The sequence below is a fragment of the Lissotriton vulgaris genome, chromosome 1_1, assembly GCF_964263255.1.
Source record: "Lissotriton vulgaris chromosome 1_1, aLisVul1.2, whole genome shotgun sequence".
Classification (NCBI taxonomy): Eukaryota; Metazoa; Chordata; class Amphibia; order Caudata; family Salamandridae; genus Lissotriton; species Lissotriton vulgaris.
The window spans coordinates 693,982,799-694,005,950 of NC_141685.1; the positions used below are offsets into that span (position 1 = coordinate 693,982,799).

General features: G+C 44.4%; 1 protein-coding gene across 2 annotated transcripts in view; it reads right to left on the minus strand.

Annotated features, from left to right (window-relative positions):
• The window catches only part of PTBP2 (polypyrimidine tract binding protein 2), a 212,911-nt gene extending 193,488 nt beyond the window's left edge, over positions 1 to 19,423 (minus strand). The window contains exon 1 of one of the 2 annotated variants that reach the window (XM_086954720.1): positions 19,338 to 19,423. In XM_086954720.1, the coding sequence (XP_086810846.1) occupies positions 19,338 to 19,345 (8 nt within the window). In that variant the 5' untranslated portion in view covers positions 19,346 to 19,423. The remainder of the gene's footprint in view (positions 1 to 19,337) is intronic. The other variant, XM_086954715.1, reaches the window with a different exon arrangement.
• Between the last annotated feature and the right edge of the window lie 3,729 nt (positions 19,424 to 23,152).

Genomic DNA, 23,152 nt, shown 5'->3' on the forward strand with positions numbered 1-23,152 from the left:
CAAATTCACCTGCAGTCCAGGGCAGGTTTGCCTCTTGGTCCACGTGTCCTGCTTTGACCATCTCATCCACCCCGTGAACCAACAAAAAGTGCATATTTGCGTTGAGCAATAAAAAAGGGAATGTCTCCTGTACCCTGCGCACTTAACCGAAAAACAACAAACAGATCTAGTGATGAGGGAGAGCTTAATTGGTAGTACCCTAAAGTTAAAAGAATGGCTTTGTCAGCAGGTATTAGTCGTTCTTAATGTATATTGATTGGTGCCGAGCACCGGAAACCACCGGCTTGAATATTAAAGCACGGATTTATGTATCTGTGCATGCTGCCCACTAAGGCAAAAGACAGTGCCGATGAGAGAGCAAGTACGGAGAAGGACAGCGAGTAAAGACTAGAGCGCTGCACCGTTTTGGAAAAGGGCACCCGGGGGTTGTTAAACAAATGCAATGTCTTTAGGTCTCTGTATTCATGCATCGTGACCCTGATCGCGTGTGCGCAGCGCCTATAAATGGATCTCCGTAAGCCTATTGCATTTCGCAAAAGAATCCACAATATAAATGCAAGTGGGAATATAGAGCAATACAAGCCACTAAATCTAATACATGCTGCTTTTGAATTCACCATCCCTAACAATTTAACATCATGAGGGACATTTTGTTTTCTGCCTTCGTTTACAGATGAAGGCAATTCATAATAGACCATTGTACCAGTCCATTTAATCCTTGCAATTGGAAGAGCTTCCACCTTGGCACGTCTTCCGTTTGTAGGATAGTAACGTGTTTGCATAGCGCGTCATGCCGCAAGTGTCGCTTCTTAGCGCTGTAAGTTACGATGACTCAATGATTGGCACCCTATACTTGTGCATCCACTCTTCAATATATCAGTGCATCTGCACAAGTTCCTTTCTTTACACAAGACTGTCTTAATGTCTGGTGAGTACGTCTAAGTACTGACGCGCTAATCCTTTCAAGTCCACAGGTAGCGCACTCTGCTGGCTTCTAGGAGCTACGGTGAGTTGGGCGGTTATGTTGACAGTTGAAAATAGGTTATTTTAATCCGAGTGTACATCCAGTAATAGTTCCAAATACACACTGAAGCAGATCTGCACTTTTTCATATACACTCCCCTCCTCCTTATCGCCACAATTTCTCCCCACCTATCCACCAGTTCCAGCACATACCACTCCGCAAATGTCCCGTTCCAGACAAGATGGAAATCACAGAAATTTAGAATACAAGTTTAAGCCACTGACTAATTAAATAGGCCACATGATCCCATTTGGAACCCCATCCACTTTTTTCAGCCCTTTTAAAAAGACCTGCCTCCATAGTGATCCCCTGAAAATTGCAGAGCACAAAAAATTCTCTGCAGAAGATGCCTTAACTGGGCAAGATATAAAATGTGGCCAGTTTGTGACCAATTAAGTAAGACATACCAGATTTAATGTCGCATTTGTCCTAGTTTCTAATTTAGTTGCGGCAGCGATTAAAAAAATAAGTTGAATATTATGCTCCTCCGCTTTTTTGCTACCACACTTTGAACCCTACTCTATAGCATCCTTTACTAAATAATCCCCACTGGCAGCACCGTTTCTAACTCCGATTACCCCCAAACCCAGCGAAAGTATATCGGCTTCCTAGCGAACCTCAACTCGCCCCTCAATCCACAATACAAACAACCTCTCCACCAATGTGCAAATCGCAAATTAAATGTGTCCTGAGTGTGGCAAAAATAGTGCTTTTTATAGTGCAGAATGGCGGGTTTACTTTGTTACAACGCTCTCTCACCTGGCAGAAAGTTGCATCAACAGCTTCAAAAGCTTAGAATCGTGGGGGGTAAATAGGACCCCAGGCTAGTTCTCGCCGTGTGTATCCTTTATTTAGGTCTTCCCACAGAACTTTTATTGAGCCGCTAACTAGGACCATTTGGGCAGGAGAGCCCAATGACGCACCCCGAGCAAGAGAACAAAACAGTAGCTTCCCGTTCATGCTTCCACCACGTTCAAAAGATAACCCGGGCCTTGTCACAGCTGGTGCGCGCCGTCCAGCTGGTGTCATGCTTCAGAGAAAGAGCCTAGAGGATGGGTGGGTGTTTTTAGGATCTCCTCCTAAGTCACAGGGTCAGTCCAGTTCCCAGCAAAAGAGCCAAGTGTGTTTATATAGACTTCAACCGAGGTAAGGAAATTACAGTTCACACAGAATCGCACCTTCAGCGGAGAGGCCAAAGATTTGAATGGGCATTGAAACTGGGCTGCTGTTTTTGAGCGGTACTGGTGAACAGAGTGTGTGAAGCTCGCACTGGTGGACAGTGCGAGACTTTGGCAGTGTGAGGAGCTCGCATTAGTGAGCAGTATGAAGATGGACGGAGTGAAAAGACAATACTGGCAGGCAAGGTGGTGTGTTTTCGCTGGTGAAGCTCAGTGGCACCTGGGACGAGATTAGACCCTCACCCTGACACCGGTGGAAATGAAAAAAGAGAAGCTCACATGTTTGTGCGCCCATAGTGCAAGAATCCAGGACTGCTGGGAAGTGTGCCGGTTTCGATAAATTTGGGTCTGATTTATGAGGCGTCTGACCAGTTTGCTGGCAAACAAGCAACTGGACCAATGTCTGAGGATGCGATGACCCCAGCATCCTCTCCTGTAAGTCTCTTCTCACAGTCAAGCACAGTAAACAAACAATCGTTCGCGCTCGCCACGACACTGACTTTTCTCTATTTTTGCTGTCCCACTTGGACGGACTGCCCCAACTTCCTGCTGGCGTAAAAGATTTATTATCTTCTTTATGGGGCCATCTGTTTCGCCCCATAAAGATAACAAACCTTTTACGCCAGCAGGAAGTCAGGGCGGTCCGTCCAAGTGGGACGGCAGAAATTGAGAAAACTGTACGTCACCAAGTGCTCTTTCCCAACGGATGGCCACCGTGTAGCACAAACTGACGCCAGCCAATGGGAAAGAGGGGCGGGGCTTAAAGCATCCTACTGAAACATCCCCTAAATCATTAAATCTCGCCAGCGAACCTACACATGTGCGCAGTCTTACACTAGGCTTCAACCTAAAAAATTGCAAGCAGTAGGAATCCACTAGGGAGAGGCATCATTGGAAAGGTGACAATCTCCTTTTTCAATCTCGGGCTGGGACAGAAGCTCTTTCTTTGAAGCTTCAGTTGGGTGTATGAAAAGGGAAATTTCTCTTATTTGAGCATCAAAGGACCTCCTCCCTTTATTGGGAAACAAAAGGGGCTAAAAAGCCTATAGAAAAACTATGACCTAAAAATAATCCTGCGAGCTGATCCAAGATGTAACTGACAATCTCGCAAGCCAAGCGCACCAAGGCAAAAAAAAATGCAACAGCTGAAGAAGCGGACACAAAACCCCTTAAAGTAAACACCGAACACATTAAGTTTGTGATGAATACTGCAAGAGCTGTACATTTCAAACCTAATATAAAAGGCACCAGTCTGTGAAATTCTAGTTTCAAATCAACTTTGATGTAATTCTATTCAGATGTTTGTGCTGGAGCAGGGTTCCACAATTTCTACTGTTGCTTGCTGGTCTACTGGCTGCCTCTTACTTGCCCAAGTTTGGATGCTTTGCTATGCCTTGCCCACCTTGTTGCCTGGTTTGCTGGTCTCCCTCAACGCAGAGTTCTTTCTCCCTCACTGCTACACCTACGCTGACCTACTGCCTTGTTTGGCCCCCTCGCTGACACCTCACACCTGCTTCCTGAGCTCTTGCCTGGCACTTGGCACCTGGTACTAGACACCTGGCACTTCCTGGTACCCCCGACTCTGGCTGAGGTTGCAATAACAGCAGGCAAGGCTAGGCAGAAGAAGATGAGGAGTGTAGCAGGAGTCCCCAAGCTGCGGTGCTAGTAGCTACCACTGCTGAGCATGAGCTCAGCGCCCAGCAGAAGTGGCCCAGCTAGGCCTGTGTGCGACTTGCAGAGGGGGCCTGGTGTGTTCCCGCTTGGGCACCCACACTCCCTGAGTGCAAGACAACGCGGCACTCCGTGGAGCCCCCACTCAACTCTATATAGGGAGTGGCTCCATTACCGTCGACCCCACCACCTTAACCCTCAAGGAGGGAATAGCAGGCCGGAGCTTGGAGAGCTCTGCGGGCGGCACACCGGTCTGTCTGCGACCCGCCCACCCTTCTGTCTTACACCCCGATCTCACTGTCTGGTCCCTATTCTATAAACTCATACCTGTAAATAGCCACTAAAAAGGCAAGTCATCGAAGAAGTGCTCAACACAAAAGGGACCTGAATTTACTCATTTAAAAAACACAAACGATAACGATAAAAACGGAGCACCAGAAGCACAAAGATACCGAACAATCAGTTCATAAATCAGAAACAACACTAAGACAAAATCAACGATCAATAAGGGACAGCAATAGAACACAACCAACACAAATGCCAACTGTTAGACCAGGCACCATTGGCGTGGGTCTCCCTTCCATTTTTGCTGTTGCCTCATGTGTTTTTGCTGGTGTTAAATGCTTAGGGCACTGTGCCACTGCTATTCAGTGCCACAGTGCAAGTGCTCCCTATTGTAAATTGATGTATGGATTAGTGATTCCATGTGTGAGAAGTTGGCCTGATATATAATGTTCGCTATTCTAGTGAGCACTTTGTATCAGTCCAAACAACCCTTATGGTGATTGGTTGTAAGTCAACCTTATAGACCAGCTATCCTAGTAGCGTGGATACGAGCAGACTTCGGGCTAAACTCTAGAGGGCGTGTTAAGCCAGCTGTTATACCATCACATATACCCCTTGAACACCAAGTGAAAGGACACCACACAAATTTATGAAAATAAACAGTGTATTTATTAGAATCACAAAAGCCCTGTACTCTTTATGAGGACAGGGTACTAAGCACAAAACAAAACTCTTACGAAAATACTTAAGTTAGCACAGTATATACAAATGCCCGAGGGGCACGGAAAACCATATACTACAAAAGTGGAATGCGAAATTACTAGCAGGTAAGTACTGTACTAATAGGCTTTGGAATCGCTAGGACTTGACTACTGAACCTTCAGATTACTAATAGGAGGCCTAGGGGACTCGGGTGCAGAGTGTGCACTCTCACGCGTGATGCGGGACAAAGTCTATGGTAGCTAGTAAAGACAAAGTTAGTGTTCCCGGGCGAACCCGACCTGGTAGGAGGAAAACGAAAGTGGATTCTGACCCTTGGATAGTGAGGCTATGCTGGGGCACCGAAATGCCGAAGTTACCTAGCCCAGGGGCTGCAGCTGCATAGGTCTCAAAAGACGTCGGGAATCCTCGTAGACGGACCAGGAGCCTGAAGAAAAGAAGTTGCTGGTAGGCGACCAGTGAAGAGAGTTCGAGTGATCCAAGCCTGGATCGAAGATGGATGGCACCTGAAAGCAGAGGGGACCAAGTTCGTGACTACTAGCCAGTAGTCAGGTGGCACCAGGAGGGCACCGGATGGTAGTCACCTCGACTAGGTGAGTGGGCGACGCTATGCTCTGCAGATCTCACGGACCAGGAGGCGTTGTCGGCGACCAGGATGGAGGAGCGAGCTGTCCCACGATGGATGAAGCTGTCGACGTCGCTGGACCCAGGATTGGGGCAACAAGTCTTGGCTAATTCAAGGCCACGCGGTGGACTCAAAATGGCGTCTGGAGTGGACCAGGAGGGTCCGGGGTGCTCCTCTTTTGGAAGGGAGCAAGGGCCAGTCTGGAGCAACCAGACCAGCAGCAGTGATGTCGTCGGGCGTCGTTCAGAAGGCCACAAGCCAGCGGGCTAGTAGCCAAACAACGCGGTGAGCAGCAAAAAGCAGAAGGGCCCCACGCAGATCGTGGAGATGCTGGGAGGCTGAACTTCGGTGCTGGAGCTGCTCAGGGTCGGGGCTTCTCGGACCCCAAAGCACTCACCAGAGGATCCCTCGGCGGTCGTGCTGGAAAGAAGTCGTGCAGTCTTGAAGATGGCCGGTCCCTCGAGGTCTCGTCGCACCCGCGGTTCTCAGCTTTGCTGTAGAGGTCAGAGGTGCCAGGGAAGCCGGTTCTCGTCGAGCTTTATAATCCTAACAGGCTCAGAGAACATGGTAAAAATTAGAGTTTAATATGCCTGAACTACTCAGAATAATAAAATACATTTTAGTAAAGTTTATTTTAATATTCTGTGTTTGCAAATACCTCTTTTAGAAAGTAGGTATTAGCGTGTCTAACCATTCAAACCTGCCTTTGCTTGGATGTATATTCCTATGTCTGGTTTCTGTGAGTGACAGGGCTGGGGAATTCCAGGAGACAGGCTGAGTTACTCAGTGGTGAATAGAGAGAGCTGCATCTAGATGGGAGGGAGGAGTGCACCTGAACTCTGAATAGGGTTGTGCCTGCCTTCCACAATGCTGGCTCCACCCCCTGGGGAGCAGCTGATGTCTCTGCCTTGCACACTGAAAGAAGGAGTCCTGTCAACAGAGTGGTCAAACGACTGTACTTGCCTTCCACAATGCTGGCTCCACCTCCTGTGGGGCGTCTGATGTGCATGCCCTGCACTGTGAAAGAATAGGAGAAGTCTGGTAAACAGAGTGCTTCAGAACTGGTTTGTACTGGGCAAAGGCCCCTCTCCCCTCAGAGAACAAGGGATTTCTGGGTATAAATATTGGGACCCTGATCCCATGAAATTAGATCACTTTGGACTACAAGAAGAAACCTTTACTGAGGAGAGGATCCTCAAGAAACTGAGGAGAGACTATTCCCAAGCTGAATTGCTGCTTGGGGGATTGGCCTGCAGTGGTTGCCTTACTGCCAATGGAAGGAGAAAGGAACTTTGTAACTTAGCTTTCAACTTGTGAAGGATCTCCAAGGGCTTCGAAAAGAGCTTGCCTCCTGCTGAAGTCTCAGGGACAACAGACTTCTCCCCCCCCCCAGCTCCCCAGAGTTCTTTGGAAGTGCCTGCTGCTGTTTTGGACCTTCTGAGGAACTGCGTGTCGCAAGGAGCTGGAAGCGCGACCCAAGGAGAAGAAGCATGCCGCCGTCGCTGTGCCTGCCGTCGCAACTCCGGACAAAGGAGGGTGTCGCCGCTGGAACTGTCGCACTGCACCGCATCGGAGAGAATCGTGCCGCAACGAAGAGGAAGCGTGCCGCACTGCACCGCGTCAGGAGCGTGTCGCCGTCTCTGTGCCTGCCGTCCCAACTCCGGCGAAGGAGGGTGTCGCCGCTGGAACTGTCGCACTGCACTGATCAAGAGCACCTTGCACCCCAGAGAAGCGTGCCACCGTTGGAGCTGCTGACGTCGCATCTTTGATGTCGCCGCTGTAGTTGTCGCATCGAGCGAAAGCCTAATGCATCGTGGAGAAGAGTGTCGCCGCTGGAGCTGTTGCCGTCGCATCGTAAGGGTGTCGCCACTGCAGTCCACGCATCGGACCGAGAACTTCTCGCATCCCCGAGAAGCGTGCCGCATCTGGTAGATCTTCACGTCTTTATTTCTTTTTATCTGAACTTTGCTTGTCGTGGAAGCGCAACGCAACCTAAGGTACATTGACGCAGAGTGTTGCATCTAAGAACTGAACTTAACTAAGCTTAATCTACCTTCTTAAAATAATCATAGTGTGTATTTTTGTTGTTTGTGGTAACTCTATATAAAGTCTACTTATTTTTGATATAAAACCTGTGTGGTGTCCATTTGTAGTGTTGTCACTGGGTTACTGTATGTGGTCACAACTGCTTAACTTACAACGCCTCTGAAATAAGCCTTGACTACTCGCGCCACGCCACCTAGAGGGTGAGGAGGGGTTATTTTAGGTGTGTAATCCCCTTTCCCTGACTAGAGGAGAGGGTCCCTATTTGTCACAAGTACCAACCTGTGCCAACCAAAGACCCCCAAATCGAACACCAACAAAGCGAGTAGTGGCAGGCAACTCACCATTAATACGCACTGTGGAGCCAAATGTTCACCTTAACCCACAGACTCCAACGAAACGGAAGTCCTTTTTGGACAGTGCCACCTTCTGGGCTAGCTGGAAACTGTCACATAAGATATTGGAGAGCTTTAAGTGTAAGGATAAGCGTACACTAGACTCAAGGAAGGCACAGGAACCGTCAAGGAGACTAGCACTGAGGAAAACAAAAACAGCAAAAAGCCAAACACCACACTCAGCCAAAATAAGTACGCAAGCAGTTACGGTATGCCACACAACAGACGTAAGAGCCCGCTCAAGGCCTGATCATTGTAAAAAACCTAAGTACAGTACACTGGATTGGAAGGTGAAAAATGTTGGAAAAATCAACCAGAGCCTGAGACAACTCAGAACTTAATACACAAATACTTCACTTGGAAATGGGGAGGTTCCCAACCTTTGCTGACAGACGCGCCAGATGTAACGCCCTGGACTCCTCTAGCCCCAATCAAAAGCGCGAAGCTGGCAAAACTGACAAAGGCAGTATCTCAAAGACGGAAATGTCAGAGATGGAGGAAATGGCTGAGATGGTTGTGCTAGCAAACATCGACTCAGGGGAAAGTTGCACCTGGAAAAATGCTAGGAATAGAGCAAAGGACCATATCAATATAGGGAGAGCGGGGACCACCCAAAAAAATGACAGAAGTGGTTAGGTGAGGAGTCAGAAAGAAGAACATATCAACGACACAAAGTCCCAACACATAGCAGGCATAGATGCGGAAGCAGAGACAGAAGCCATCGAAATCTCATTGTCACGTATAGTGAAGTAGATAACATGAAGGAAGATATGGAGGATATAGAGGTGCAATGTCAAAAACACACTAGTGAGCCCATGTCCATGGAGGGGCAAAATCTGATAAGGAAGCATAACAGGCACCAACTCTTCGTGGAAGCGTCAATCTCCCACCTAGAAAACTACGGGCTTGATAAACAAAATGGGGTAGAGAAAAGGCCAAAACAGACCTGCTCGACTAACAAAGGGCTGGAGCCTTGGGATCAATAACTATCAACACAATCAGATAAACACTGAAGCGAAGCTGGGTCAAATGTATCTAATAACTACGAGACCTTGATAAGGGCAGACGCCCCGGACCAGATCATAAACACAATAAATACTTCTCTATTAGCGGTTATCAAAGCACTCACCTGTTAATCCACATAAATTAGAAATACAAGTTGATCTACCACACATGCTCGCCCAGAGGGTACTTTCAATTGATGAAAAGGATTTAAGAGCTGAACTCAAAAATGTATTGTCTGCTAAACGAGAGCATCGCAGGACCCATGAACAACCTAAACGAAGCTATAATTGAGAAACTAACTTCACTCCCGGATCTATTAACAACATTATTAAAATCAATGCACATGTAATCATGAAGGAAAATTGCAGACCAAAAGGCCTACCACACAAACAACAATACAAAACAGGAAGGAGAACAAACCATTGGATAATGGGTGCACACAATCGGATCAAAAAATGCAAGAACCAAGCAGCTATAAAGCCTACCATGCAAGCATGGGGCTGCCACACCCTACAATCGCAATATCTATGCAGTCAATCAATAAAAGCCTGGTGTGCAACGAGACACTAATGCAAGCCATAGGCGCTCAAACTAAATGAGAGAAGACGACATTTGTCACTGAGAAAAAAATAAATTGCGCAAAGCATATAAGGCCACCAAAAGAACAATCAAAGCACAAAGAATTGCCCAAAAAGATCCACAAATGGAAGTGCGGAGCAAGAGGGGAGAGGAGTTGGCCTAACCGCTAGAGTGGTTGACCTCGAATCTAGCAGGGCTCGAAAAATCCACTTGACTGCTCGCATAGGCGAGCTTAATTTAATGAGGGCGAGCTTTTTTTAGGTCCTACTCGCCCTTTCTGGCAAGTAGGAAGACAAACTAACTTGTGTCCTCGGTCTGTGAAAATGGAGCAAATGTGACAAGATAACACGATTTAAAGGCATTTTTATTGCTCACAAAGTTAATGAGCAATAAAGAGGCCTTTAAATCTTGATATCTTGTCACATTTGCTCCGCTTTCAGAGATGGAAGTCAAGTAAGTTTCAGTTAGGTCGAGGAGATTTTTCACGGTACTAGCCATGCCGGACTAGAACCATTTTTGGCATTTTTCGAGCCCTGTCTAGGGAACCGGGTTAGAGTCTCGGCAATGATGCTGAATATCCTGTGATTATGGGCAAATCACTTAATCCCTGTGCCTAACAAAAATGAATGTGTCCTCATGGAACATAACTGGTGCTATGTAAAGCGCTCCGATACCAGATACCGGGTCAAGATTGCGATATATAAAACTCTGTTAAAAAATTAAATAAAAAATATCAGCAAAGCAAGTGGATAACACTGAAGCAACTTGCTAGAGGCTCAAAAGACATACCCCATTTTCCATTTAAGGGCACACACCGCACGACCATCCGATGAGGAAACAAAGCACGGACTTGCTGGGGCAAGAACCGAAATATCCGAACCATCAACAAGCGCTGGTCCGCAAACGCAGCATGGAGCATCGGAAAAAAGGGAAAACTTTACCCAGACAGTGCTACAAAGCCTCCAGCAGACCATATCCTCCACACAAACAGTTACTGATAGGCTTAACAGAGAGGTCATTATATTGAGAAGCCTTTGCACACAGAAACATCAAAACACACACACCTTAGTGGAGTCAGAGAGATACACACACAAGAAGGAGAACAGAAAGAAATGAACAGACCATCTTGGACGGGCCAGATTTACAAACCAGTGCGTGGTTCTACCAATCAAATGAGGAACTGCCAGAAGCAGGGCAACGCCAAACACTCATAAGAAAGAAGATCATAAGCAATCCGTGGCCAATAAACTATAAGTACAAGGGAACAGGGTTTACCAATCCGCATCAAGAGCCGATTACCCTGAACCTGTACACACTGAAATAAAGCAAAGGCTAACCAATTGCAGACACCCATCAGTTAATCTTAAATTTCTAATAAAAAGCAGGGACCATGTTTCCAGGAATCAGGAAAGCTAGGCCAAGACATTGCACCTTGCCTTGAAGTAATAGAGTTTGCAATATTTGTTTCATAAAAAGCTCATTTAGGCAAGTGTCGCTTCCAAATTGGACGATATACATTTTCTTAATTACTTAGCCATTTTCTGTGTCGGGCAGGAAGGGGGGCATTAGTACCAGGGATGTGTATATAGATTAATTGGGTGTGGCACCTTGGAAAAGGGTCGCTCCAATTGGGGAATTAATGTTTATTTTTTTTTACTTTAGGCCGTTTTTGGCACACCGGGAGAAGGTCAGATATCTTTGGAGGTCCAAATGCCCTCCCCAACCCTCGGGGAGGGGGCAGAAAAACCATGAGATACATAGATAATGTTCGGGGTGGCCCCTTGGGTAAGGGATGTCCCAATGGAAGGAGGATGGTAATGTGTTCATATTTAATATTTGGTCATTTTTATGTCCCCCTTGATGACAGATTGCCCATATTTTTAGGCCCATCTACCCCCAAGGGGGCACGGGGCAGAGGACCCCTAGACACCATGGCAAGTTTGTGTGTGTCTGGAGTTCGGCTACTGGTGTGTGTGGACTGGGATTCGTGTAGTGACTTAGCGTTTTATAGTGTGACTAATGTTTTCTTTCTCCTTTGATTTCTGGTTCAAAGCCTTTTCTTTTTTTTGCCGTTATTCCTGCTTGCGGTTTCATCACTGGTAGATGTATTAAATTTTAATTTACCCTCGGGTACTGGGACCCCCGCCAAGCCGTTTTAACATCACTATACCTTACACCTCACACTGCACACTCAGCAATATACCTGCTCCGCTGTAATCAGGCGTCGAAGCACACCCAGGACACGCTAGGTGTTACTGGGTAGGCCCGATGATGAAGCATGCCACCAACTAGGTTGGTGGGTGAGGGCTTCATGAACACACCTACAAGGTGTTCCTAACCCCTGACAAAACATATCTGAGTCCTTTAACTTAGTAGTTGATGAGCTAGTCTCCTTTTGATTAGATATATATAAACCACAGGGACACGGACTAGCTATCTGGTCCTCTCTCTCTCTCGATACGCACATAAACAAAAATAAAAGCCATCATCATTTGCAATGTCGATAGCTCAAACTTGTGTAAATGCAAGACCAATTCTATTGCAAATGCTTGTTCCTTCTAGTGGGATATGGTTGGCTTTTGCTGTGTCTTGTATGTGCCGTCTAGCTGTCTCTGGCAAGTGAGTGGTATTGTTTTTGAGTATATAGATCTTTGTGATAAAGCCACACTTTGTGAATTATTTTACACAGTGTTGGTTGTTGATGAATTGTTTTTGTAGTTACTTTTCTTAGAAAGGAATATGGGTAGCCGAATGTTTAGTCCATCTCCACGGTGCAAAGCGCTACTCACCCACAAGCCAGCTTCTAGAACTCACAACAGGATAAGTAGTGTTATATAAATTATACAATACACATTTTGCATAAAAACGATGCCTGAAATACCTGTCAATAGCTTACATAACCATCACTTTTTTTTTTAAAGATGGAATCCGGTCCATAGGGCGAGACTATTCAATGACATGTCTACTACTTTAACCCCTTCACTGCGGCGGCTATTCCGCCGCAGTGCTAAGGGGGTGGGGCGGCCGCATGCTGGTGACGGAACCGCTCCGTCACCAGCGTCGGTGGCGCTGTGCTTATGACGGAGCGGTTCCGTCATGGCCCGCCCCGCTCAATGGAACGCTCAGCGCAGGCGCGGAATTCCCGCCGCGCAGGCGCTCCGAGCGGGCCATGACGGAACCGCTCAGTCATCAGCACAGCGCCACCGCAGCTGATGACGGAGCGGTTCCGTCATCAGCAGGCAACGGGTTAAGTGGTAGCGTTTAGGTCGGGACTGACCAGTGTATGTGCTGCTCTGCGAGGCATGCTGTGTTCAGGTAGGGACTTGACAGTCTGTTCACATTTTTCATTGGCTTATGTCATTGTCCACTGTAAATTGTGGCTGTTCGTTGGTCAATAGGCGTAGTAGTCACTCCTTAGTACGGCCTGGTCTCACTTTGTAACCTCCCATGGCAACACGCCCCCCCCGGTTACATGTGTTGTTACTCTATAGGCTTCTCAGCACTATTTTCTTAAATAGCTTAGTCCTGCCTGCTGTTCCAGGCAGGACATTCTCTCCCCTAACGCTTCTTAAAGTTTTTTATAGCACAGCGCCAAACGCATTTGCAATGCATTAGGTCTCACATTTGCGAGAGTTGAAGCTATTGGCATTGTAAATGACAATGCCTTTTATTGATCTGTTTTAAAAACACCACATAAATAAAATGCATTGTCAATTACAATGCCAATAGCTCAAGCTCTCATAAATGCAAGACCGATTGCATTGCAAATGCTTGTTCAATTTGTCACTGTGGCAAGTTTTCTTCCTATGAGTTGCCTGCAGTTACTACATTATGGCTTGCTGTTACGTTGAAATTCACACAAATATGGATATAAAGGACATTTCTTTTCATAACTTATGCTTTTATTAAATTATTTTTTTAACCCTTTGCGTGCGTCGGACAGCCCCCGGCCGTCACGGTGGGTGTGTGCGGAGGACAGCCGGGGGCCGTCCTGACCACGCCCAGTCAAATCACCCGCATTCCGGCGGAATTCCAGCCGCGGTCAACGGGTTAAATGACACCATTTTACAAAAATACAGTAAAGACAACGTCAATGAGGCGAAACTTTTATGTTCTGATCCCCTAAATTGCCATTTACTGCACAATCAAATTAAAAAAGTGTACATCCATGTCTTCAGGCCAACACACTTTACTAAACAAACTTATGACATTGGTACTAAACATTGACCTACAGAATGAGGTATTTAGATCAAGCGTACCGATAAATGTACATTACTACAATGCAATGGTCAAATACACTGTCATTACGGTAAGCCAGCCTAACTTGCAAAAAGAACAAACTAGTTTACGGCCTCACAAATACAGGGGTGTGGAATTTAATAAAATATCTACTTGTCCATGGGGCAGGCGCTTCATAAACCTACTTGTCCTGTAACAAAATCCACTTGTCCGCTTACTCCCATGTAGAACGGCGACAAATTATGGCAGCAATCTCATATAAGAGCTCTGATATAGCCTTTCTGATTATGCCAGGGCTCATACCATAGTCGTGTTTGAATACTTGCAATCCCCTTATGTTGCCACGTTTCCACAGATCTACACACGGAGGCTGAAGGTAGTGGTAAGCAATAGTTCCAGGTTTAGAAAACCTTTTTGAGTACGTACAAACATAATAACTTTAATGTTTTAAGGGTTTTCAGCAACTCTTCTCTAATCTTTTTTCATACTGAAAAATGTTGGAAATTTACTCCTGACAATGACAGACTTAAACCTTCTTCAAGAGTTGGGAAAAAAGCGGTTGGAAGGAAAGTGAACTTGCAAACACTCAGATTTTTTGTATGGGCAAATCTACACATGCATATTTGCTCATGCTAAAATGCAATTCACAAATATTTTCTAGGAGTACTATTTCTTGTCCTACTTCTGTAAATTCTTGGGACTTCACGATGGCCGTATAGCTGCACTTCATGCAAGGACATATGCTATGGGTGCACTTTTGAGACTTTCATGAATTGGGCCCCTAATTTGGTCTAGCTTGGACCGTGACCTTTTGTGTTTATTAAAATTCTGTCTCTCTCTTTCTATATATCAGCTGGCTTCACTGTGAGTGAAAGCATTCTGCAGTTTCACATGGAGCATATCTGCACACAAAGTAGTTTTGTTCAGTATCAGTAACTACTCTGGCAGTGTATGCTTTTTTGAGACCAAAAACAATTTTTGCTTTTGCCAATGTTTGTTATAAAGGTGAGGGTCCGGCAGCTCCCACACCAATAAGTTTTTACAAAAAAATGCCAAAACAATTCAGCCAAAACTAAAAAGCTGACCAACAACAACTTCAGACCTACTGGCTTTGCCAATGCTTGTTTATTTTTGCTTCCCATAATCTTATTGGAACAGGTTACACTGATTTTCCATTATGTATATTTTTGGGAGATACTAGCATGCATCACCACATGTTACTAAATGATGCTGCAAAGAAATGGTACCTGAAATGTTGCAGTAGTGTAGCTATATGTTTTTTTCCTGCTTTCATTTTTTTATTATTACACATTTTATTTTGAAAGCAAAGAATCTTCAATCTTACTTTCAAGCTTCTGCAAATATTTGCATCAAATCACAGAGCAATCTGGGAGCAATACATAGCCTCATATTGCTAAACGTTGAAAACCTGTGCACTCATTTTTATACTGGAACCTCTGTCAATAGTGCAGTCAGAGCTTACAACATATATAAGAGCACTTACCCTAATATTATAGGCTTTCAATTAATGAACCATAAATACAAGTTTGAACAACATTAACATATGGACAAAAATATGACCTTAACTGCAGACAGTGCCCTTCCCTGATTCATAATGTGGATCTGCAAACTGGCAGCCAAAGGGTTTGTGCTGCAGGGAGTTGGGCCTACTTGTCCCAAGGACAAAATACACATGAAAACGTGTTGCCCTTGACTCCAATCAATATGTCCTGGGCGTCGGGCTATAGGAATTCCACACCCCTGCAAATAATCTTTTCACTTCTTTTGAACTTTTACCTCCACCCTTTCCCAAACTTATTAGCTTATTTCTTGGTCATTCTGAGCGCAATGGAATAGCTGTCGCTGCTTATATTTATTATATATTGGTTTAGTTTTATTTTAAGGCATCCCGTTTTGTTAAAGGATATGTTTGAGGGCTTTTTGTTTTCACGGTAACCGCTAAGATCACAGGAAGATGTTTTTAGGTTCAGAAGCAAATACGATTAAGCTTCAAATGTTATTTTTGTTAAGCTGGAGGAATTGCCATTTTGGAAAAATAATTCTCTGACAGAATGTTGGTTAGGGGGGTAGGCTTGCAGTGTTTTGTTGTTCAGTTTTGCAACGCACGTTACACGTGTTTTAAGGCTTCGTCTTGCGCCAGCAAGCGGGGTGTTCAGATCACACTTTTCTATATCCAGACCTTACGGTGTCTAGGGTTGTTACTTTGAGCGAATGGTGCAGGCGGCTTACAATTCTTTTTATTAAACCGACCGTAAAAACGTTTTAGGTGTAGATATAGCCATATGTGGGACGCGAAAACAATATTCCATGGGAACATTTGTCAGATTCACGATGATATGAATATTCATTTGTTAAACCTTACCCCATATTTTCCTTCGTGGGGACGAGGTGTGCATCAAGTACATGTATGCAACTTAAATAATACGTCAATTATTGCTGTATAACATTTCGAAACTGCAAGTGTTCACCAGGAAGTGCATGTTCGCATTCTTCACTTTCAGAGTCTTTAAAAACTGTTGTGCGCAGGCACATTTTTTGGGATCTTTTCACCTTTCCAAAAACATAATAAAAAACCACGTGGGTCCTACATATAACCGTGTTTAAAATCGAAATCGCCGGATTAACAGTTGCGTTGAGTGAGCGGACACGCTTTTTTTGGAAACCAGCAGTTGCAACACTTTTTAGGTGCCAGATTTGCTTTTGCAGTATTTTGATAGAAGCACACCTGTGAGAAATGTTACTGGTTAGGAGGGGTTATGGGTGCAAACAGGATATTTTGTTTTGGGGGCATGTAAATGACAACCTAAAGATAAAAACGCGGCCCCTCAAAGTAAAAAAAAATAAAAGAATCTGCTATATCGCAAACCTTGTCCCAGGGGCCACGAGACAGTCTTTGGTGTGCCAGAGTACCGTATTGATGCCTCTTACTTGGGGTAAACCTTCTTTGCCTGCTGTCACTACCTTGGGAGAGTCAAGTGTAGTAAGGAAGAAACTTCTTTATTGAACTAGAATAAAATGGAATTGAACAATATGGAACCAACCAAGCCTTGGCTTAATCATGGCTTTCCAACTTGAACAAATTGTGTGATGTTAGGCAATTGTCACGTTGCCTCCTTTTTCTTCATTTTGACATAGATCACCTTGAAATACATGTGGGCTCGATATATGCTGTATAAAACTTTCACGTGTTTGATTTATTAAACTTTAATGAACTTCTATAACAACCCAGACCACTAACTTGCCTCCTGGTTCAGTGTTGGTGGCATGACTGCTTTTCTATGTTCATCATTAGCTTATTCAACCCTACATGCTACAACTAGCAGATGGTGCAGAGAGTATCCTACAACTGCAAAACCGCGAGGATACGTCTAGACTTGACAAGTGTAGCTGGACCGTTTAACGAACAGACGATCAACCAACCACATTAAATGCAATTCCAATACAGATAACTAATTGAGAACTATGGTTGATCCACCAACCTACAACTATCGGACCCAAAGAACTACACACACAACATCATTAGGTAAGAAACCTCAGAATGACGGTGTACAGCAACCTATGCCTTATCCCACATGCCAATCAAGTCACAAGAAGTGAATTCTAAACAATGCAAATAGTGTGATATTTAACACCAACTAACTATAGTATCTAGCAGTGGATGTGGAATGAAGTTCAGCGTTCCACAACAAACAAAAAAATATTGGCCTGTTATTCAACTGTAGGCAACAAACAATGTAAACCATGAATGCTAGAGTAAGCTTATAAAAAAGAAGGAAGCGGTTCACCCACAAAAATATTCAATAGATCTTCCATTACATTATTATACGGATCCCAAGATCGGTAGGGGCATACCAGTGCCCTCTTTTCTTTCATTGAAGTCTACTTGTTGGGCCTATACGAGTTGGCGCAAAATACCATGGTCAATAGAGGAAAGAAAAACTGATTATGACAGGATTATAATACCAAAATTAACTGAAGGATTGGTTACCAATACAGAATAAAGATCACAAAAGTCCTGATGAAGATCAATGTATACTGAACGAAACGCGTAGGCTGTACATTTTTGGTTACTGGACCATATATATTTTTTTAAGGTGTAGGAAATAAGAAGGTATTTATTCTAAACAAAATACTGGAAGATCTATTGATTATTTTTGTGGGTGCACCGCTCCAACCTAGATTTTTAATCCTACTCCGCCATGCAGTAATATCACACACAACTGATATGGGAGTGTAAGTGCACCAAACCTTTACCAAGTGGAACTAATTGTCAAATGCGAGTTAGAGGTTCAAAGTTGATGTGAACCATGCACGTTCTTTAAATCTGCTTCCCTCTACAACAGTATTAATCACTGCCCTAAGACCGTTTCAGCATGCTACTCTAGGTACTACTGTACAACTAGAAAACGCTTCCAAAAAAGGCATCCGGCAAATACATTCGCAACCAGGCATTCCTCTAACTGCAATGTGCTACCACTACCATCCACTAATGTGTTTCGGCACCCCAAAGGCCTAAAACAAATGCATGGAAAGCCATGCACAGGGTATACTCACCTCGGTTGTGCACGTAATTAATGACATTGGAAGGGATTATAACTGTCAGGTCATGCAAACATTAGAAGGTTTTTGAGGAGTTATGTTGCAAATCGTGAACAGACTATCAGGAAAATCACTTAGGACACAGGAATTAAGAGGGAGCAGGTACCCCTTTGAGCACAGTGACGAAGAACAAATATAAAATAAAACAGGGGGTGTACATCACGGTCCAAGACTCCTCAATGGTCAGAATGCAGGGTTGTGGACATAGCAAAAAAGTGAAGAATCGCAAACGTTTGACTTCTCAAGTCAGGGGAGAGCAGTTGCTGAACTGTCACGGCTTAAAAAAATGGACTCAATCTGAAGTTATCGTTCGTTTGAGATTAAAATCCTAATATTTATGAACAAATGCATCAAGCTAGAATTAACAACAGGACAGCGATTACTTTTAAAATAAACATTTGGGTTCAAGTAAGGCCGCTCGAGTCATACAGGAGTTTCAGCGAACGGCAGCGACTACAGTTGGGGTTGGGAGGGCTGAAGGGACACAACACTGCTACATAATCTCACCGGCGCACGGGCCGCCACAGTCCCAGACCTCGTGTCTTGTGGGAACAAAGCAGCAGGGATGGCTCTGGCGGCGGGGCACCAAAGGGAGGGGGCAGGAGGGCTCGTTCCCGGGAAAAGGTACAGACACACACACTTACGTGGTCTCACTAAGGGCATACAACAGTCATGATAACAAAAAGTGCATCCCTTTATAGACAAAATGATTTGAGTCGGCGGGGCGTCAGGGCGGCGGCTTATACCAGTACCGAAATGTCCACAAACTACATACAAACCCCCAACCCGTTCTGCGGCCCTCCCTAAACCTCTGACAGGGCCTTCATTTTAACCACCCGCATAAAATATTGCGTGGTAAGTCCTTGCAACAGACCCCGCCAGAAACATCTCACCGCCACCCTGACCAACTCTTTTCAGTACCAGGCGCACAGTGGTAACGTTAATTCACCTACCCGTCCATTGCCGAACAAGTCGCCGCGATGGTAAGTTCAACGGTGCAGCCGCCTCCGACAAACAGCGACAAAATGGCGACTATGTCTTCCCGGAAACAGCCGAATGTGATTGTGATGAAAGCCGAGAACTGACGGGAATAGCCGAATAGGAAGGAAAGCGGCGAGTGGATGTTATTGCCTATGCAGCTAGAATGAGGGGCGGTTTACAGAAGAGGTAGGGCGTTTTTCAGTGTGCGGCGAGTGTATCGCGCATGTAGTGGTACTTGTCAATCATAACTCCAGTGACCATTTCTAGAAGTGAAGTTTGAAAATTAAGGAATTAAACGATTCCTAACTAAGGCGCTAAAATGTGTAATGAAAATAGACCTATTTGATTTCATGAAATCATTGGTATTGTGAAGGCGGTTATTCTCCTGCTAGTACTATTGCGTCTAAGCCGGAACTCTTTTAGGTTTGCTTTTTTTTGTTTTGTGTGCGGTTTTATGTAGCGCCAACTCGACCCTAAGGAATTTGAGCGCTTCACATGAGCACCAGTTACATTCAGTGCTTTAAATGGGAAAAAATAAGTGCAGGTACTCATTAAAATGCGCAAGAGGTGTAGTGAGTGGGCGGGGCTCAAGGCAGGATATGATGATACTTAACGACTTCTATAATAGTTGCAGCACACACCAAAACACATGATAAATGTGTTTATATAAACAAAGCAGGTTAACTCATTACACAAAATGAAAGAGAAATGCAATAATATGTTAGCATTTCCTTTTTTGTTTGCAATAGTTGCACCTTCTTAATGCCATACTGTTAAGTTGTTGTTGTTTGGCACAATACTATATATTTTTGAGCAAGTGAGTGGGAAGAAACTGAAAATATCCCCACTTCGAACCCAAGCTCTTATGGCACCAAGAAAATCATCATGACCCTCCCCAGAAGATATCTCTTGTCTCTTCCATCGATCTATCCATTCATCCTTTCATCCAACCATTTACCTGCTGATGTTCACCATTTACCATTTACATTCTGTTGTCTATTCAGTTTTTCATCCATCATTCAGTTGATTTTCACCATTCCGTCTGTCCACCCTCCATATCCAAACCTATCCATCCCTCCTTAAACCTGTCCATTAATCTTTTCACTCATCCATCTCTTTATCCACCTTTTCACTCATCCATCAATCCTTTCGCTCATCTATCCATCAACCCTTTCACTCCTTAATACCATCCGCCCTTTCATTCCATCCACCCTTTCACACAATCCCTCCTTTCACTCATCCATCATCCACCCTTTCATCCATCCTCTCTACTTTTCATTCATCCACCCACCATCGGCTCTTATATCCAATCATCCACCCTCTTTCACCCATCCATTCACTCATCCATCCATTCATCTGCACATCCACCCTGGCTCACTCATCCACTCACTCACTCACCAACCCTCCCTACTACGTTATTTATGAACCTTTGTCGCCGAGCAGACATGTACACACAAATGACCACCCATTTTCTTTCAAATACCTCCTGAGAGTTTCTTGATTCTTTCTCTCTCACTTTTTTCCTTAAAAAAACAGGCTTACAAATGCAGGCAAAGAGACAAACATAAGCAGACACACAAAAGATTTCGGTATGTTAAAAGCCATGTTATACTCGTCAGTATGGCTTTTTTAATTGACACTACATCAGCAAAACTGCTAGTTTAGGCAAAACGTAGCGCATATTCAGCCCAGACAGACAACTCTAGTGTGCCCATTTGCAAGTCCCCTTCCGTGCTGGAGCCCCATAATCATTTTTGGAACAAACATTTTAAATGTCTAGCAGGAGAATATTAAATTATCTCTTTACAGCTGTCAGAACGATCTGGCCTAGCACCGCGTGGATCTCTGGCCTGTCTCTTCTTCAGGGAGTCAGACAGCGAGCCCTGCTGCAGTCTCTGCCTGTGCCACCTGCTCCCACCTTGAGACTCACAATGGCGTAGTGGGCCTGGGGCAGAGGTCAGGAGGAGGTGTGCAGGTGATGGATTCTCGAACACCGGCCTCCCCCTTCAACTCCATGCAGCAGAGGAATTTCATGGGTGCACTGGGGCCGGCTGGCAGGCAGGAAAGGCAACATCCTGCCACAGCCTGGGCATATAAAAAACAGACCTTGAGGCATTTGGCGTTAGGAAGGTGGGCGCCTCAGTGCTGAAAAGACGCTCCAGGGGCCTCTTCCATCGCATTGTCTGGGCATTAACCCTCAGATCAAGAGAAAGGACGTGTGAAATTCCGCCGCCCTTTTGTCTGATAACATTTCTTATGTTCAAAGTGTTACCCTGCACTTACTTTTCACTTTTCACTACCTGAAGTGCTGCGCTTTGAAAATCACACGCGCGCACACTAGCAGGTAAAATGAATCTCCACCCAGCTCTGTCAAGCACAGCATGACGGTGAGCACCAGACATTATCTAAAAGAGCCCTGCTGAATAGCTCAGCTGGGGCTCTGATGGGCGGGAGGGGGCTGCAGAAGCGGCGACTCGGATGCCAGTGACATGTCCCACTCCGGCTCACCAGAACAGCCACGAGCAGACCTTTTCATGAGTACCGGTACTCTCCTCGGGCAGTAGAGAAGTGCCGGTACTCAAAGTGATAAATTTAGGAAGTGCCGGTACTCAGTACCGGTGAGTACCGGCCCATTTAAAGCACTGGTTACATTACGGAATGACACATCCATTTTTGTAGGCACGGGGAGTTTAAGTGATTTGCCCAAAATTACAGGATGTTTTTTATTTATTTATTTATTTAATGCGCTTTTCTATAGCGAACATTCCCGCTTTACAAAAGAACCTGTTGCGATACATAAGGATTTAGGATTACACGAGTTACTTAAAAGATACAAACAGGAAAAAAAATAGCAAATGTACAAGTTGTAAAGTCACACAGGGAAGAGTTACAAATAGAACAAATTGCAAATATACAAGTTGTAAAGTCACTCAAGAAAGAGATACAAATGGATAAACTCTAAGAATCACATAGGAATGGTAGTGAGTACAAAGGTCTACTACATATACTAGTGGTTAGAGTTATCTCTATATACATATATATACAAATAGCAGATTTTTTCAGGATTCCATTTTACCAGCGATTAGGCTTGGACAAGTATATTTCACATGTTTACAGAGTGAAAAGAGAAAGAAAAAGAAAGAAAAAAATAACAAGCATTTGCAATGCAATAGGTCTCGCATTAGGAAAGTTTGAGCTATTGGTATTGTATATGACAAATTTTTAATTTATGTTTTGATTTTTGAACATAGTGAAATTAATAGCTTTGTCATTTACAATGCCAATAGTTGTAACTTTCGCAAATGTGACACCTATAGCATTTGTAATGCAATATGTGTTGTATTTACGTGACTTACATGTATTGATATTACAAATGACAATGGTTTAATTTTTTAAAATAATTAATACTTAAATAAAAGTTATTGTAATGTATAATGGCAATAGCTTAAAGTTTTGTAAATAACTTTTGTGAAGATTATGTTCAATGTATTTTATTGTGACGAAAATCCAAGAACAGAAGTGAAATATTAACATATTTTTGTTACATTTGTAATAAAGATTGAAACATTGAGAGAACATATTTGAACCAGGTGTTGTTGATTTATACACAAGTTGAAGCACTCCACTTATAACAGCTAAAAATTAGCAAAGTTCATATGAAATCATCTTCGATCTGCAGTCGCCTGTACACGGGACGCTAAGACAGCGAGGGAGGGAATGGGTGCAGATCGAAGAGGGCGGCGGAGTGAAAGCCGGCATATTCAAACGAAGGAGAATACTTGAGGAA